At 65.4% G+C, this 18,367-nt stretch overlaps 1 protein-coding gene across 1 annotated transcript in view; it reads left to right on the forward strand.

Annotated features, from left to right (window-relative positions):
* GSE1 (Gse1 coiled-coil protein) overlaps positions 1–18,367 on the forward strand; it is a gene marked incomplete at its 5' end in the record, with an annotated part of 94,456 nt that overhangs the window by 67,813 nt on the left and 8,276 nt on the right. The window contains 2 exon segments of the mRNA XM_084294786.1: positions 14,018–14,236; positions 17,230–17,429. Coding sequence (XP_084150912.1) covers positions 14,018–14,236; positions 17,230–17,429 — 419 coding nt within the window.

Here is an 18,367-nt window from a genome sequence, read left to right on the forward strand (position 1 = left end):
GTGGGGGGGCTGTTTGTTTCAGGAAATGGCTTTTGCATGTGGCGGGTCGGAGAGGAGACAAGCCGCTGCCGAGCGCGCCTGCGCCTCCGCGCACCGGGGGGGGGCACCGGGCAAAACGGGGAGCCCCGGGGGGGGGGGGGCAGAGGTGTCACATCCCACCTAACCCCCCCCCCAGAGCTTTGGGGATGCTCGCTGGCTGCTGGCACCGAGCAGCGATGCTGCCCCCAAACCCCTTCAGGGGTGCTGCCACCCTCAGGGGTGCACCCCGGGGGGGGGACACACGACTTCTGGTGGGGGGGGGGCACACGCGTTGGAGAGGGGGCTGGGATTTTGGGGGAATTTCGTCCCGAGCTGTGTTTACCGGCGGCTCCTGTTGCGTGAAACTTCTGGCTCACCCTGTAATTGCTCGGGCACTAATTCCTGCCCCTCGGAAAACCAGGCAGCCTTCGTGCTGGGAAAACGGGGGGGCAAGCTGGGGAAAGGGGGGGACAAGCTGGGAAAAACGGGGGGTGCCCAGAAGGAGCCCCCAGCCCCGCCGCCCCTGGCTCAGCCCCCCCAGCTCCGGCTCGCTCGCAGCATCCATCAGGTGGTCGATTTGCTTCCCAGGCAGCTCGGGGAAAAGGGGAAAGGGAAAAAAAAAAGGAGAAAAGCATAAAAAAAAAAAAGAGAGAGAGAGGAGCGTGGAAGTGTCAGCCCGGTGAGATTTGAAGCAATTAAGGAAAACGCCGTTGGAGGGGCTGTCAAAGCCAGCAGGCGCCGCGCACCGCCGGGGCTGCTCCCGGCGCAGGTGGGGGCAAAGAGGGTGGAAATTTCAGCCCCCCCCCCGCGGCCCCGGGTTCGCAGGGGCTCCGCCGAGCGGTTTGCTGGTGGCGGTGACTCAGCGGCAGGAGCCCTGCTGGGGACAGCCACCTCCCCGGGCTCTCCCCGTGCCCCACGCTGCGCCTCGCCGCGTTTGGGGCTGGGACGGGTGACGCCGCAGCGGCTTTCCCGGAGGTGATGCTGGGGTGGCTGTCCTGGGGACAGCAGCGTCCCTCGGGGACAGAGAGCATCCCTCGGGGACAGCAGCATCCTCTGGGGACAGCAGCATCCCCTGAGGGCCTGGTTGTCCTCACCCTGATTTGGCACCCTGATGCGCGTGGCCCTTTGGGGCTCCCCATCCCTTTGGGACCATCCCCCCTATTTGGGCACCCGCTCGGCCTTAATAAAAGGGAGCTCGCCGGCAGCTCTGCCACGGGGCCAGGCTGGTCCCGTGGCTCCAGCAGCACCGAAAGAAACCAGCAGGGGAAAAAAAGAAAACCCCAAAAGCCTCCTCCGCGTCTCATGGCAGCAGCCGGCGGCGAGGTTTTCCCCCGGCGGAGCAGGACGGGGCCCTCGGTGCCTCCCCGTCCCCGGCGGGTGCCGGCGCGCAGCGGAGGATGCTGCTGACTCAGGGCCTTCCTAAATGGTTCCTATTTTTACGCCGGGGCCGGCAATATTTAGCCCGTGGATCAAAGCAGATGGAGGTATCTGGGTGATGCCGCGTAAACACCTGCTCGGCGTGAGTCACCGCGCCGGCCCGGCTGCTTTCGGGTGGAGACGGCCGCCCCCGGCTGCTTTTGGGGTGCTCGGGGACGGCCCCCCCCGGCGAGGGCAGCGTGGCAGCCCTGCCAGGAGCCGGGTTCTTCCTCGCCCTTCCTCTTCCTCGCTGGGTGTGGGAGCAGGGGCTGCGTTATGGGGTGATGCTCTTGGGGTGCCGGGTGGCGCCGCGGGGCGCAGCGTGCCGGGGAGCCCTCCTGCCTTCCTCCCTCGCCCACCCCGCTGTCCTCCTCCTCCTCCTCCTTCTCCTCCTCCTCCTCCTCCTCTCCTCGCCAGTCCTAAATTCGGTCGCCATGGCAACCATGTCAACCACTTTCCAGCTTCCCCGTGATTATTTGACAAGGGGAGGGCGGGGAGAAAGAAGGGGGCGAGGGGAAGGGGACGGCTGAGCGCGGCGGAGGGCGAGGGCTGCACGCCGGGTGGGGACCGGGGACAGCGCCCCGGGGACGGGGGTGACGCTTCCCCAGGGCTTTTCCCTGCCGAGTGGGGCTGACGCCAGCTCAGTGCCTGCCCAGGGGCCAGCTCTGTGGCTGCTGCTCAGGGCTGGGGCTCGTTTGGTGCCCCCCCAGCTCCACACGGGCACGCAGCCGGCACCGGGGGCTGCCCTCCCCAAATTCAGGGCCACCCTGCGCTGCCCCTGCTCGTGCCAGGGCCCTGCTGGCACCTGGAACACCCGCAGCTTGGAGGAGGGCGCGGAGGGAAATTATTCCCATTCACCCCCCTTTTCCTCCCTCTTTTCTTCCCCCCCCTCCCACCCACCTTCTCCGTAATCCCTTTATTCCTGGGTTAAGCCTGGTTCCCAATGGTTTTAAGGACAGATTTACCCGCGGCTATATAGGACAGGGTGGAACGAGGGGCTGCCGCTTGGGTGGGCGCACAACATCACCCCGACATCACCCCGGCGGGGGTCTGTCCACCCCCAAAAACGGGTGCAGGCAGCGAGCTTTCGGGGCTCTCCCCAGCATCCCCACCCAGCTGCGCCCCCCGTGCCGTGGCGCCGCTCCCGTGTGCCGCTCACCTTCAACCCCGCAGCGGGTTTCGGGGCAGCAGGTGCTTCCTTTCTTCGCCGCGGCCCCCCCGCCTCCGCCGCCCGCTGCTTTGGCACCGGCTGGTGGCACCTGCCGGGGGCCGGGGCCGCTCCTTGGCACGGCGCGGTGGCACGTGCGCGGCACCGGCGCTCGAGGCTCAAAGCGGGGCCACCCCTGCCCCAGCCTGGCATCCGTGCTCACCCCCCCCCTCTATTTTTATACGTTTTTCTATTATTTTTTATTTATATTTTTATTTTATTTCCTCCTCCCATGCCGAATTAAGCACCGCTGCCTGGTGGCACCAGCCCACGTTGTATATTTCTGACACCTCCACGCTGCCAGATGTCAAAGGCCGGCGTGCTTCAAAGAGCCACCGGCCGGGAATAAAAACCCCGATGCACGTCTGCGACTGGGGGGGGGGAAGCAATGAGGCCCCCGCAGCCGGAGACGTGTCACCCGTGGCAATATCCCCGCCAGGAATTATTTAATTTAATGGCACCCACCTTGGGGTGCAGCCCGGCCCCGCTGCGAGCGCGCGCGCAAGGCGGAGGGGAAAAGGGAGAAGGGGGGGGGGCCGCGTTTCTGCAGGGTTTTCTCCTTTTCCCCCCTTCTTTTAATAATAATGCTTTAAAGATGTTTGACATCTGTAACAAACAGCTGGCATCCTGTTATGGAAGAATGTCCTTTTATTTCCGAGCAGGTTGAACTGTCATTAATAGTATAATTAGGTGATTATCGGCGTACAGCAGAAAACTGCTTAATTGCACGGCGAGCTGCGCGAGGATCCCCGGCTCCTTTTATTGCCGTATTTGTTTTAGCCGCCTGAAATTTTTCGCGCTGCGTTGTTGTTTTTCCACATTGATTATTATTTTTTAATGCCTGTGACAGCTGTAGGAGCGTGGCAGGCAGCACCGGCGCTGAGCGCGCCGGCGGCGAGAGGGGCGCGGGGAAGAAAACGGGGGGGGGACACCCCGCGCTGGCACCCGTCCCTGTCCCCCCCCCGCTCTCCCTCCCCTCCCCAAGGGTTTTATTTGTTAACCCCGTGCGTGCCAGGCTTGGGAGATGACGGGGATGGCATCGAGGCGGGGAGGGGGGCACCCTTGGGTGGCAGCGAGGCGCAGATTTGGGCGGCGGGGGGTGCGGGGAGGCGGCGCTGGAGCCCGCTGCTGCTTCTCCCCCCCCGCCTCGGTGAGCACGGAGCACGGAGGGGAGATGCTGAGCACCAGCTTTGCCTCGCCGTGGTGCTTCCCCTTTGGATGCAGATGAAAGCCCGAGATGAAAAGCCGGCCCCGGCGCATCCCCTCGGCGAGTGTCAAGCGCCGCGGCTCCCCCGACCGAGCCGTCCCGCGTGGCAGGATGAAAGAGCTGGGAGCAAACGTGCCTGTCTCGCCTGCAGCGGGAATAAAGGAGACATCCTGCCACCTCGGAGCCTTTGTTAGTGCTGCCGTGCCTTCGGCTGCCGGCACGGAGCGAGCAGGGAGCCAACGGAGGAGCCGTGGAGCTGGGGCACCGCTCGGCGCGGGGTGTCCCCTCGTGCCATCCCCCCCTGGGTGGCTCTGCTGCCTCCCAGCCCCTATCCGTGCCCCCACGCGGGGAAAACACCCCCCGGGTGAGCCGCACGTGGCCGTCCCCTTTGCTCCAGGCTGTAGGATGGAGACGGAGTGTCCCTGTCCCCATGTCCCCGTCCCCGTGTCCCCATCCCCGGGCCGTGGCGTTGTGGCCGAGCAGATTTTCTGTGCCCGCCAGACAATGGCGCTTTGTATCTCCCCCCGGTGCTGCGAAACACACTTGTTAGCGCCGCATCTTTGTGCTGTAAATTTCCATGGAGTAATTACGGCTTAATTTATGATAATCCCGGGCGGGCAGGGGGAGGGGGGGGGGGGGCGAGCGAGCGCCACTCCACTTGGGAAGTTGCCGGCCCTGGCCCTGGGGTCCCCGCATCCTGCCTGCCAAACTTCCCCCCCCCAACCACCCTACAAACCCAGGGCATGAGCGTCCCCAGCCAGGGGCTGATGGCACAGCCGGGTGCTGTCCCCGAGGACAAGCAGGGATCGTTTTGTGCCCAGCCACGGCGTCAGGATGGTCCCCAGGGTGTCCCGTGGGGACGCTGCCCGTGCCACCCCGACGAGAAGCTTGGGAAGCTGCGGGTGCGTGGGTTTGGGTTGCCCTGGGGTGCCGTGCCGTGCCGTGCCGTGCCGTGCCGTGCCACCAGCGCCCCGAGCAGGATGAGCCCGCCCTGCCCCTCGCCACGAGCCCTCTCCGGGCGCCTCCTCGGCTCAGCACCACCGAGTGGCTCATCCTGCCTTTGTCTGCGGGGCTTCTTACCCAGCCAGAGAGAGGCTCTTTTCCCTCGGCCTTCCAGGCAGGCAAATTAGACGCTTTGGCAATTTTCAAGAAGTATGGAGGGAAGGAGGGGAGGGAGGCGAAGGAGGGGAGGAAAGTCTTTTATCTCCCAGCCGGCAGCCAGCAGGTTGCATGCGCCGGGTTTCGGCGTGCTGAGGAAATAGCCTGACCTGGCCCTGGGCGGCTCTGCTGGTGCCCGGCGATGGGGCAGGAGGCAGAACAGGCGCCCCGTGGGTGGCGGGGGGACACCGGGGGCTGGTGGAGGGCATTTGTGGGGTGTTTGTCCCCCTTCCTGCCCAACCTGTGCAGCAGGGTTGGAAATGAGATGCTCCTCGTGCCCCACGTCCTCCTGAAAGCCATGGGGTACCACGCTGCGTTATGGGGTCAGCCGTGCCATAAATCCTGCCGGGTGAAGCGATCTGGGGACTGTTTAATGCCCCATGCGCAGTGGGAAGGTCTGGTGGCACCCCAGGGACCCCAGCAGGGACACCAAGAGCCCGGTGCCCGTGCACCTCACCAAACGAGGCTCTTGTGGGGGCCTGTCCTGTGCCTGCCACCTCCTGCCAGCATCCCCGGGGCTGGGGGTGTCCCCAGGGGGGGGATAAAACCCCGGGGCTGCGCCCGCCGCACCTGCAGCCCGGCCCCCGTTCGGAGGCAGAGCGCACCGAGTGACATTTGCCAAGCGTAAAAATTCAATTAATTCCAGCAGGCAGATTAAATATAAGTGAATTTTAATAATTTGCTCTAAAGGCTGAGGATTACTGTAGGCAAAAAAAAAAAAAAGAAAAAAAAAAAGAAAAAAGAAAAAAAAAATAAAAAAGGGAAGGAACTGCACGCGCGGGGGCACCGGCTAGCCTGCCTGGCACCGGCACGTGGGCTCGCCGGCGCTAATCGCGCTAATTCCTGGCGCGGGGGAGGCCGGGGAGGGGGCGCCGGGCTCCCAGCCCGCGGGGGGGGCTCTGCGGGAGCCCCTTCCCTGCTCTCTTCCCAGCCTCTTCGCGCCGAGCTGGGCAGGGGCTGGGAGGTGGCGATGCGCCATACGCTCCGTCGCCCCCCAGCACGTCCTCCCCCGCTGCTCCGTGCCCCCAAACATGCTCTTTTTTTAATTATTTCTCTTTTTTTTCTTTTTTTTTTCCTCTCTTTTTTTCATTTTTTTTCTTTTTTTCTCTTTTTTTTTTTTTTCCTTTTTTCCTCGTTTTTTCTTTTTTTTCCCCTGGGTTTCAAAAGCTTTGCAGGGTGCAAACGCACAGCCGAGCGCAGCGCAAAGCTCCGCTCCTCTGCCCAACCCTCCTCTGGAGGTGCCGAGGCGGAGGGCGAGCCCCTTTGGGGACCCCCACGGGGGAATTTGGGGCGCACGGGGGGGCTGCAGGGCACAGGGTGTCGCCCAGCCATTGCTGGCAGATGGCGCCGGTATTAGGGGAGCGAAAATCCGCGCCGTAAATTTGCCGTTTGCCAGCGTTCATTTCTTCTCCCGAGGTAAAACCTGCCCCCCCCAGTCCATGCCGTGCCAGCTGCGGCTTCATAAAACGTGCGGCGGCGATGGAGGGGCAGCGTGGGACCCTCAATGCGCTCAGGGTCCGTCCGTCTGTCCGTCCATCCATCCATCCGTCCCGCCGGGTGCCCCCTCCCCGCCTCGCCCCCTCCCCAGCCCTCGCGGCGGCGCGGCGCGGCCGGGATTGATGGAGATTGCCCGCGACCTTTGCTAGGACAAGAGGCATTACCATTAATACTTCTGTATTTCCTGGGTTCGCGCGGCGCATAAATCTCCTATCAAGTCAGGCGGGCCGGGTAATCTGCCAGGCTGCATTATTCATACCCGCCAACCCCCCCCCCCCCCCGGTGTTGTAAGCTCTTTGTTGCGCGCCCGTCGGGGGTGCTGAGCCTTTTTGGGGTGGGCTCTGATGGGGTACAGCGGGGTCGGCGAATCCTTGGTGCTGGCTGAGCTTTCTGCTGGGGTCCAGAAGCAATTGGGGTGGCCCCAAAGGGCTGGGGATGTGTCCTGGGGCTGGTGGTGGTGCTGTGGGGCCGGGGCGTTGCTGCTTGCCCCGTGCTGCGGCTCCGAGCATCCCTGGCAGCGGTGGGCAGCGCTATCCTGGCCCCCCCCCAGCCCCTAACCACGGGGGATGCTCTCATTAACCTGAAGCATTAAAGGGTGAGGGTCACCAAGCTGCTGGGTCCAGCCCTGCTCACCTCCTGGCTGCTCGGAGGTGCCTGGGTTTTGGCTACAGCCCCTCCTGACCCTGCTGGAGGGGGCCGAAATGCCCTAAAAGCATCGGGATGGAGGGAGCGGACCCCTCACCTCGCCTCCCTGCCTCCCAACTCTGCCCCAGAGCCCCTGGCTCTGCCCCTGCCCCGCTCGCCCTTCGCCTCCCTCCTGCCCCGTGCAAGACCCAGCCTGCGCGAGAGCCTAATCTCCAATTTTATTCGCTCGGCTCCAGCCGATTTGCATAATCCACATAATCACCCCGGTTTTAATTGCCCGCAACTCTGCAGAAAGATCATGTGGTTAAGTGGTAAATCATAATTAGATAAATAATTGGCTTGGCCACAGCAAGCTGCTTTGTTATACCTGCCATCTGCTGGGCAAGGGCTTCGCGCGCCGAGAACAATGCGCCGCTGACGGCAAAGCGTGCGCGGCCCGCGGCGGGGCCGGGCTGGGGGGCACGGGGATGGGGCTGGGATGGGGTTGGGGTGTGCGGGGTGATGCCCACCCCCTGCTCGTGGGGTGCCCAGCAGCGCCGTGCGAGGCTCAGCAGCGCTGTGCAGAGCTGGGCCACGAGCCACGCGATGCCCGGCGGCACCAGGCGGTGCGCAACGGTGCCGCGCGACGGAGCCTCCGTGTGTGCCCCCCTTTTCCCCAAAAAGCAGGGGGCTGGCTGCTCCTCTCCGCTGCTGGTGGAGGTTTTCTGGCCGCAGATCTTGGCACACGTGCCCCCAAAGCCGGGTGGTTTTTGTTTTAAAAGTCCTTGTGCTGGTGCCGAGGTGAGGCCGGCCGTGCGCCCCCACGACCCGGCACCGTCCCGAGGCGCACGGGGTGAGGAGAGGCTCAGGGGCCGGCAGCATCCTGTGGATATGTGAGGTTTTGGAGCCTCCAGCTGGCGCAGGGCGTGGGGAGGTGGGGGCTGTGCCTTGGGTGCGCTCAGCCGGCCGAGGAAAGTTGCCGTGCAGTGACCCAGAGGGCTGGGGACAGCTTGCAGGGGGGCGCATCGAGGGCCACCCTTGTCTCCAGCTCTCCAGGAGGCCGTTGCCACGAAAACCCAGCTGTGGCTTTGCAGGAGCCACCGGTGTGATTTCCGAGGGGCCTAAAAAGCCGCCCTGGCTCTCTTGGTGCCCTCCATCACCTTGGCGAGGGCGGGTGAGGCAGGGAATGAAACCACGGGAGCCCACGGGGTGGTGGTAGCACCACGCCACCCGTCCCTCTCCGGCTCTGCTCCCTCCTCAGGAGCCTTCATTACTTTGCTCGCTGCCGTTTGCCGGATCAATGAGCCATGGAGGAGAGATCGATGGAAGCCAGCGGGCTGATAGCACCGCGCCTGGGGGGCTCGCTGCTCCCTGGGGAGCCCCCCGCTCCTGGCCCCAGCCATCGGGGTGCTCCCGGCCCCGAGGAAGTCACCCAGACCCCTCTGTGGGTGCTGGGAAGGGACCTCCTTGTCCTGGCTGCTCCGGGATGGGGTTGTGGAGGGTGGCTGGACACGCTTGGGGACATTTGGGGACACTTGGGGACACGGAGCGTGGCTGTGGGGACAGGCGCCGTCGTTTCGGCTCGTTAGGAAGCGGCTGCGTGCCAGGTGGCCGTGCCACGGGGAGGGCTTGGGGGGGTGGGAGGGAGGGCAGGAGCTGGGGCTCCGATCAATCAATTAATTAATTAATGGAGCGTGTCGTAGGTGCGGCGGCAGAGCTGTTTTAATGAGGGCTGATGGAAAATGCGCGGCGGCGCGGCGGGGAGCTGGCTGAAACGTGGCCGGGGAGGGGGGGGTGGTGGGTGGGTGGGGGAGAGGCGGTCCTGCTGCCTGTCCCCTGCTGGTGGAGGGGCCAAATCCTTCTCGGGTGCTGGGTTTGGAAACCCATATTCCTCCCCCGTGGCCAAGGAGCATCAAACGTGGCCCCCGTGGAGCTCAGCATCACGCCTCCACCACCCCGAGGTGCTTGTGCCACCCGGATCTGTCCCCATGGGAGCGCAGGGCTTGGCACGTCCTGTCCCCCCGGTGTCCCCCTGCTGTGTCCCCCCCCCGGGGGCAGGTTCTGGAGGGGGGCACGTGGAGGGGCCGGGTGCTCGCTGCTCGCCCAGGCTCTCGCCCAGGCTCTGGGCTGCTGCATTCAGCCGGGGCTTCACAAAGCGAGGCAATTAGCATGGAAAATGTATGCAAAGCAGCTGTTCCCCGGGCGAGGGGCGTGCAGCTGGATGCCGGCTCCAGATTGGGAGCAGAGGCGGTGAAAGGAGAGGAAGTATCGCTGCAGCCCGGGGTTAAGAGGCAGAGCAGGAGAACAAAAGCCAAAGCGGGCGCCCGGGGCCTTAACCCCTTCGCTGGCCGACCCCAGGGCTCCCCGTGGGGCTCCCTATGGGGCCGCGGCTGCAGCCGGCACCCAGAGGGACCCCCCCGTGGCACCTCCTGGCCATGGGGACCTCCTGGGGTGCCCCTGGGGACCTTTGGTGATGGTCCTAGGGACCTTCGGTGGTGGCCTTGGGGACCTTCAGTGGTGGCTCTGGGGACCTTCGGTGGTGGCATCGCCCACCCTGCCCCACTGAGGTCCCTGCCCAGCCCGGGGGGGCTCAGCAAAGGGCAGGGGGGTGCCCGCAGGAGGGTGCTGGGTGGCTCCGGGTGCGGGTCCAGCCCCAGGGGGGGACACTTGCTCCTCGCTCGCTCAGCCTCCCTCTGCGCCGTGTGTTTTTTTTTTTTATTATTATTATTTTCATTTTTTATTTTTTTTTTCCCCGCTCTATTTGCCAGGGGCTGGAGATGCTGCCTGATCGTATTTGGTAATAAATTATTAGTTCCACCGCTTGTGCACCCGGGAGCTGAAAATAGCTGCTTTTAAGCAGGCGGCTGGTGCAGGGCTGGGTTCAATGGCAATCTGCTCTGAAGGGCACTCCACGCTCATTAGGGGCCTTTCAAGGTGCCTCCGCCGTGCCGGCAGAGGGGGGGCTTCAACGAGGTGCTGAACCTGCCAGCACCACGGTTCCCGGCAGCCTCCTGCGTTGGGGGGGGACAGGGACAGCGGGGACAGCAGCTGGGAGCTGGCAGTGGCACCTGGATGCCCTGGGATTGTCCCTGCAGTGTCCCTCCTGTGCGCCCCCCGCCAGCACCCCAAAATACCCAGGGTGCTCCCCAGCCTCCCGCAGCCAGCCTCGTGGCCTCGGTGCCACCTCTCCTGTCCCTCTCCCGGTGGCAGCGAGGTGGCTGGGGGGGATTTTGGAGCTCCAGGACCCTCGTGTGCCCATCGGGGCGAGGTGGCACAGGGGGACACGGGTGGGGAAAACGATGGCAGGAGGCGAGGGTGCAGGAGGGGGGCGCGCACTGCCGTGCGCCCCACGGGGCCGTGAGCCCTGCGGTGGCACTGGTGACACTGGTGGCACTGGTGTGTCACCAGTCACTCCAGCAGCTGCAGCCCGCTGCCTTCTAGTGGCTGCTGACACGGTGCCACCCTGCCCACGCGTGTCCCCTTTCGTCACGCGTGTCCCCTCTGCCCACATGTGTCCCCTCTGCCCACGCGTGTCCCCTCTGCCCATGTGTGCCACCCCTCCCAGTGCGCCCTCAGCCTCGCAGGTGACACCGGTGACCGTCCCCACTTGCTGTCAGTGGCACGAGCGAGCATCCCTTGTCCCCAGGGAAGGCTCCGGGTTTTGGGGTGCGGGATGGCCGGGGGGGGGGGGGGACGTCCCCGCCACCTCCCCACCCCTCCGCCGCCGGCGCCGAGCGCCCGCGCGCCCCGTCCCGTCCCCGCCGCTCCCGCTGCCCGCGGCTGCTGCCACCGCCGTGTTTATTTGTCTCCGGCCCCAGCAGGCAGCCAGACTGGTTCTGCTCCCGCTGCTGGAGGAGTGCCCGGTGCCAAAAAACCCGCCAGCGTCATCGGGAGCAGATGGAGGGAGGATGGCACGCTCCCAGCGCGGGGACGCGCGAGTGCCGCGGGAAAGGGGTGCCGGGTCGCGGGGTGCCACCGTGTCCTGCCACGGGGGACAGCAGTGGCCTCGGCCATCCCCTGAGCCACGTCCCCACAGCCCCCCAGTGTCCCCTGGAGTCCTCGGGTCCCCGGGGGCTGGCACCTCTTCCTGCGCCCCTATAGGGCTGGGGGCAGCGTTGGGGCGCCCTGCCCTGTTTTGGGGTTCGGCCCCCACCCCGGTGATGCGGCTGGCGCCGGTGACGTGCCCCCCGGGTCTGGGACCTGTTTTTCAGCACGGGTTTGCCTGCCGGGAAGAGCAGCTGGAGGCAGGGGAGGGGAGGGAGGATCGGGAGAGCTGCGGCGCGCCACCGAGCCGGGGGGCCCGGGAGAGGCCCCACCTGGTTGTGGGGTGGGGATGGGGACAGGGATGGGGACAGGGATGGGGACAGGGACAGCTCGGAGGCACCCAGAGTCCCAAATCCCTGTGCCTGGCCATCTCCCTGCCCGCCGTGCCTCAGTTTCCCCATGGAGAGGCAGCTCTCCCAGGGGACAGCGTGGGGATGGGGACACCTGGACAGACAGACACCACCTCTATCATGGGGGCAGGCTGAGCGGTGGCACTGCTCGGCCCCAGCCTGGGCAAAAAGGGATTTTATCACCAGGAAAGAGCAGCAGAGCGGGTTTGGAGCCCGGCCGTGGGGCAGGGATGCAGAATTTTCCCAGAATCAGCCAGGAAAAGGGCTGGCGAGCTCCCCGTGCGCATCCCGGGGTGCCGGGGGGGTCCCCACGGAGCTGGAGCTCGCGGCTCCCCCCGTGCAACCAACCCGTCCCGGCGATCCCTGGTGCTCCAGGGACGTCCCCGCTTCACGGGCGAGCGCCGAGCGTGCCGAATTTTGGGGAGGAGGTGGCTGGGGCCGCGGCCATCAGCTGAGCATCACATGCTGGTGCCATGCACGCTGGGCGCTTGCGGGATGCTGCCGTGTCTCGGGGAGGTTGGGGGGGCACGGGAGGGCAGACAGAGCTTGGCACCGGGCCGGGGGGTGGCCAAAATTTCCCCCCCGCGCCACGGGGCTGTGATTAGAGAGAGCGTGGAGGTGGCAGGGCCAGGTCTGGTGGCTGCGAGGAGCCGGGGATGAAAGGGAGGAGTAATTACAGAGCCCGCAGCGGGAGGCAGGCGCAGCGCTGCTCAGCAAAGCATCTCCAGCCTTTATTGGGGCCGGGGGGGTCGGGCCGGGGGTTAATAGCTGCTGAGGAGCCCCACGGGCTGCTCGGGGGGCTGCAAACCCCCAGGATGGTGCCGGGGAACGGACCAAGCACCCTGCGCTCCAAGGGGGGCGCACCCAAGCTAGACGGGGAGGTGGAAAGGGAGGGGGGGGGTCCGGGGATTTGGGGGGGGGGGCTGCTCTGAAGCCCAGGGGTTTGCTTCCCAGCTGTTGGCGTAATGAATTTACATGAGCCCGGCGTGTCGACAAGGCTGCAGTCAATGGCTGAGAGCCCCGGAGTTAATAAATGCTGGGATAATGAGGGCAGAGGGGAGCGCGCGCCGCCGCGCCGGCCGCCTCTCCAGGGGCCGGGGGGGGGCAAAGATTAATCAGTGCCGAGTGGCGCTCGGCGCCCCCCCCCGCCCTGGCCCCGTGGCCTCCCCTGCTCTGCCCCAGCCTCCCTGAGGCTGGCAGAGGGGACGTTTTGGTGGCCCTGGTGGCCCAAGGTGGCCGCGCTGAGCCCTTGGGGGCTCACGGGGTCCTTCAGGACCCCCCCCAGCGGGCACGGCCCCCCCTCCCTGCCTGCCCACCCGGGAGCGGGGCTAATTTTAGGCCGGCGTTAATGAAGCTGCTCATTTGGAAGTCTATTTTAAGGGCCCTGACATCAGCAGTTGCTGTTTTCGGAGGTGGAGAGCCCTGGAGCACGTGGCTGGGACAGGCACGGTGACGGGGGGCGGGGGGGGCACGGGCACCCCAGTGGGGTGTGGGGTGCGCTGCGCCCTGACGGTACTGGGACCATCCCCCCGGCCCTATAGAGCCACTGGGCTGCGGGGTGCAGCCACGGGGAGCTGGGGGTGCGATGGTGAGGATGTGGGGTTGAGCTGGGGGGCTTTGGAGGTGCAGGAGGGGGTTTTGGGGTGCTCGGGGGGCGCGGTGGTGAAGATGCGAGGGGGGGGGATTTGGGGACGGGGTGGTGCGGATGGGGGCCACAGTGGGGAGCTGGGGGCAACGGTGGGGATTTGGGGGTGCAGCGATGGGATTTTGGGGTGCAGCGATGGGATTTTGGAGTGCAGCGGTCAGATTTTGGGGTGCAGGGTGACGATTTGAAGGTGCCGTGGTGGTGATGGGGGGCACGGCAGCACCCCGGGGGCGCGCAACCGGCGACCTGATGGCGCGGCGGCGGGGATTTGGGTTCGGTTCCAGCGGGCTCCAGCAGCATTACTGCGGGTTTCGGCAGCAGAGCACTACCCGGGGGGGCTCCCTCCTTCCCCAGCAGGGCGCTGCCATCCCCGTGCCCCCCCGGGGCACCCCTTCTCTCCCTGCTGAGCCCCCCCCGTGCCGTTATCCGCGCGCGGGTAGGGTCTGGCGGCTCAGCGGGGCCATGTGATGCTGGCGGCAGCTGGTGGCCCCGTGTCAGCTTGTTTGCTGCAGGCGAGCAGCCCGCCTGCTTTGTTAGATAAGCTGCCGCCCTGTAAGCACGCGGGGAGCTCAACGGGGCGGGGGGGGGGGACACGGATGGGGGCTCGCACCCACCCCCCGGGGGCTGCGTCCTATTGCATGAGCCCCGGGGGCGCTTTTTGGGGTGGGGGGTGACGGGGGTGCGCGGGGATTTGGTGCGGATCCCGCTTTGGGGTGGGTTTGGGGGGGCTGTTTTGGCTTTGATGCTGAGGGGAGGGGGCGCGGGGGGGTCCTGGTGCTGTCCCCATCCCCTCCCCGTTGTTGTCCCCGCTGCCCTCGGCGGCGCTGACCCCGCGCGTCTCTCGTTGGCAGGCATGAGCCATGAGTCGAAGTCGCCTTCCCTAGGAATGCTGTCCACCGCCACCCGCACCACCGCCACCGTCAGCCCCCTCACCCCCTCGCCTCTCAACGGCTCCCTGGTCCCCAATGGCAGCCCGGCAGCCAGCAGCACTTTGTCCGTCCAGGCAGCACCTTCCTCCAGCTTCGCCGCCGCCCTCCGCAAGCTCGCCAAGCAAGCCGAGGAGCCCAGAGGTACGGACGGGGTCCTCGGGTTGGGGACTTGGGGACTGGCACACCCCATCAACCTCCTCCAGAGCCTTCCTCTGCGAGGACGCACGGGAACAACATTCGGGCCACCCCGGGGCGCAGCGGAGCCGCCGTTTCGCCCCAAATCCTCGTGCGCCACCGCCGCGTCCCCGTCACCACCCCGCGCCGCCCCGACCTCCCCTTTCTCCTGCTCTCCTCGCCATTTCCCGGCCTGATGTCTCCTCCTCGGCGCCGTGTCCCAAGGGGGCAGTTTAGAAATTCAATTCAGCCGGGGTGATCCGAGTGCCGGATCATTCCCTACCCCGGGAGGAAGGCTGGAGAGCGCGCGGGGCAGAGGAGCGTGTCCTCGCCTCCTCCTCTCCCCTGCGCCCTCCCCGCCGTGCTGCGCTGCGACGTCCTTTTTCCCGAGGCTCCTGTGATGTGTTCCTTCCCCAGCCTGATTTCCCTGCGAAATAACAACCCCGGGCACCAGCACGGAGAGGCACGTGTGGAAATGGAGATGCCCGGTGCCTTAACGGGAGCCCTGTGGCAGGGCATGGAGCAGGGAGGTGGTGGAGCACGGGGCCCTGTCCCCATCCCGTGGCACCCCGCAGCACCCCCAGGGCTCAGCCTCTGTCCCTCTCTGCGGAGTTTCAGCTCTTGAAGGGGTCGCCAGGGGGGGTTTGGAGGTGCCAGGGTACACGGGGTTTCTCCTAATTTTGCCCCCGCTGGGTCGTTACCCAGCCCCTTTTTGCAAACGCCATTTACCAGATCCGTGAAATGCCACGAAAAGCCAGAACCCGAAGCCTCGGGCACCAAACAGTCCCAGGAAGGACCTGGGGGTGTGTTTGTGGCTGGCTCCCCCCCCAAAAATGCACCCAGTCCCATTAATCCCAGGGCGCCAGGTCGCAGGGGGGCTCAGCTCCCCGCTGCCAGCTCCCCATCTGCTTCCCTCGGGGCGCTTGCACGGCTGTGGTTATTTTTTAATTTCTGGTTGTTTGACGATTTTGCCTTTTCCTCCCCCGTTCCCTCTCTCCTCACACCTGCAGCCGCTCTCCCTTCGCATCCTTCCCCAGCAACCTGCCCCAAAGCTGGCTCGGGGCCAGCAGCTGTGCCCAAATTGGCTCATCCCCGGGGGTTTCCGTGCGCGTGGGCTGCTGTGTGTGTGTCTGGGGAGCTGTTTCTCTCCGAGCCGTGGATTTTTCCCCCTTGGGAAGCCGCTCCTCATCCCGTTTCCATCCCAGGAGGTGCGCACGGTGGCTGCCGTCCTGCTCCCCCCCCGGGCTGCACGGGCACAGGGATCAGCCCCAGCGGGTCCACGTGGCTCTGCCATGCTCCACGCGTGCGTGGGGATTTTCTCATCCCAAAAAACTCCCAGGGTGCGAGGGGACCTGGCCGTGCCCTCCAGAGCATCCCACATCACCACGGGGCCGGGCACGTTGGTCCCGTCGGAGGGATCAAAGCACAAAGGAACCCCAAAGCCACGGGGGCCGGCTGGGGCATCCCGCCTCGCCCCCTGCCCAGGTTTGCCTGCAGGGGATTTTTTTTTCCCCCTTTTTTCTTTTTTTTTTTGTTTTTTTCCCCCCTCCTCCTTCAGGGTCTCAGCTGTTAATTACATTTGCCTGTCAGCCCCGGCTGCTAATCTGCTATCGCCGAGCGGAAAGCGGGAGGTCAGAAAACAAAGGTGACACCATCACACTGTGCCTCTTGTCATCTCCAATCCAGATTAGTTTCATTGACTAACTCCTGGCTGAATACCGCCAGTTAATTATAACGATCACAAACCCTCCCGTTTAAAGCCACACAGCGAGAATTAAGGTTCTGAAGTAAGACTTTAGCTTCATTAATTGCCGGGCTCATTGTGATGGTATTGATTGTTAACGCTATCGCGTGGTGAGTAATGGCTTCCCAGCTCAGAGGGGATTAGGCTGCTAATTGTTGTTGGCCTTGCGCTGACAAGATAGACTTCAGTGGGTGTCAAATCCGTATCGCCTGCCTCCTTTGTCGCGGGCAGCCTTTCTCTCCCCGAGCCTCGCCGCTCTCCAAATGAAAGCGATTCGGAGCGAGGCGGGAATAAGTAATAAGGCGGCGTGGCCGGCAGCTCGGCCTGCCCCGCTGCTGGCCTTCCAGGTGCTGCCGTGGGTTTTCGGGGGCCAGCTGGGGTGCTGGGGGGGCGAGCAGGCAGCTTGCACACCCGCGGGGCGAGCGGGCAGCTTGCACGCTCAGGGGAGCCGCCGTGCTGGCGGGGCGTGGAGCCAGCTCACGTGCGCACGGTGGCTTCGGCCACCCGTGGCTGGTCCCTGCCCGGGTGCCACAAAGCACATTTTGGCCCAAATTCCCCGCTGGGGGGAGGCTACCAGCCTCCTGCAGCTGGGGCTGGTCCCAGTTTGGGAGGATTTCGTGCTGGGGGGGTTGCAGCAGAGCGCAGGGCGGCTCGCCGTGCCGTGGTTGGTGTGGGATTGGCACCGCTGCTCCTGCTCGGTGTTCCTCCCCGTGCCGCGCTCTCTGCTTCAATTCCCGTTTTTGGAGGGCTTCGTTTCTCCCTCCAGCATCCCCAGAGTGGGTGTGATTTCAAACACAGACGTCTCCTGCAAATAAAAGCCCAAGCTTTGCCCAAAGGTTATGGGGAGCGACCGGTTCATCCTCCTGCGTGCGCCCCCGGCTCGCGCTCAGCACCTTTCAGTGCCATCGCCTCGGTGGATGCTCGCCCTTGCCCCGGGGGCTGGGCTGGATTTCCCGGTGTAATGAGCCGGGTTTCACCTTACTTTTCCCGGCGCCTCGTGGGGCAGCTGATGGCAGCTGAGTTTCCAGAGCGAAGGGAATGAAACCCCAAGGAAAAACCGAGCGCCCCCATCACCACCAGAGCATGGGCGCAGCCACGGGGGGGTCCCCAGGGGACATCCACCCTTCCTGCCCCCCCTTTCACCCCTCCAGATGGAGAGGGTGGTTTCACTGCTTAACTTTGCCTTTTTCCCCCTTTTTTTTTTCCCCTTCCCCAGGGTCCTCGATAAGCAGCGAGTCGTCCCCGGTCTCGTCGCCGGCCACCAACCACAGCTCGCCCGCCAGCACGCCCAAGCGCGGCCCCATGGGCCCCATCATCGTGCCCCCGGGGGGGCACAGCGTGCCCAGCACCCCCCCAGTCGTCACCATCGCCCCCACCAAGACGGTCAACGGGGTCTGGAGGAGCGAGGGCAGACAGGTACGGCCGGGCTGGGCGCACCGGGGGGGTGCCCGTCCCCAAAAAGCACGGGGATGGCGGCGGTTCCCATCCCGGTGCCACCCGGTGCTGTCCCCCTTTTGTCCCCTCTCCCCCCCCGCCACGTCCCCAGGCTGCCATCAGGAGAGGAAGGCAGCAGAGGCGGAGGGAAAAGAGCCGGGGGGGGGGGGCAGAATACGACGATGCCGGGGACGCGCCGGCTAATTAAGAAGCATCGTTAGTGGTTCTCTCCTCTCCTCTCGCATGTTACGAGCAGATTCCCGGGGGGATTATGCCACTTGGAAAGACTAATTAAACCACAAAGCGGGGAGGCGGTGGGAGGGGAGAAAAGAGGAGGGGGGGGGAGGAACAAAACGAAATCCCTGGGGTGCGGGGTGCCTGGGTGCCGCCCGCCCCGCCGTGCCCCCCCCCCCCCCCTCACCAAATCCCCTCGGCCTCCTCTTCCCGAGTGACCCCGGAGGAATCTGGGTTAACCGAGCGTGCTTTATTGTCTGGCAGAGCCGTGCTCGCAGCGTGACGCCCCGAGACGAGGGGGGGGGAGGTAATTAGAGCAGAGCCTGGCGCGCACAATGAGCCCTGATGCGCTCGGCGGGGGCTGCCGGGGGGACGCCCTTTGTGCCGGCTGCGGTCACCTTGGGACCGTCCCCGACGGCCGGGGGGGGGCTGCACTGGGGCTCCTCCGGGAGGAGAGGAGATGAGGAAGGGTCTGGATCCCGCTGCCCCCGCCTTGTCCCCAAATTCCCAGCTCGCAGCCCCCGCCAAGGGTCCCCCCGGCGTCACCAAGGGTCCCCCCCGAGCTGGGGGTGTTGCGAGCAGGGGGTGCTGGAGAGCTCTGGGGAACAAAGCTGCCTCGAAATCCCTCTGCAGGTCCAACGTGTCCTGTCCCCGGCACCTGGTGTAGCCCCCCCCCAGCCCCCAGC

This window comes from Netta rufina (assembly GCF_964035555.1).
Source record: "Netta rufina genome assembly, chromosome: 13".
NCBI classification, from domain to species: domain Eukaryota; kingdom Metazoa; phylum Chordata; class Aves; order Anseriformes; family Anatidae; genus Netta; species Netta rufina.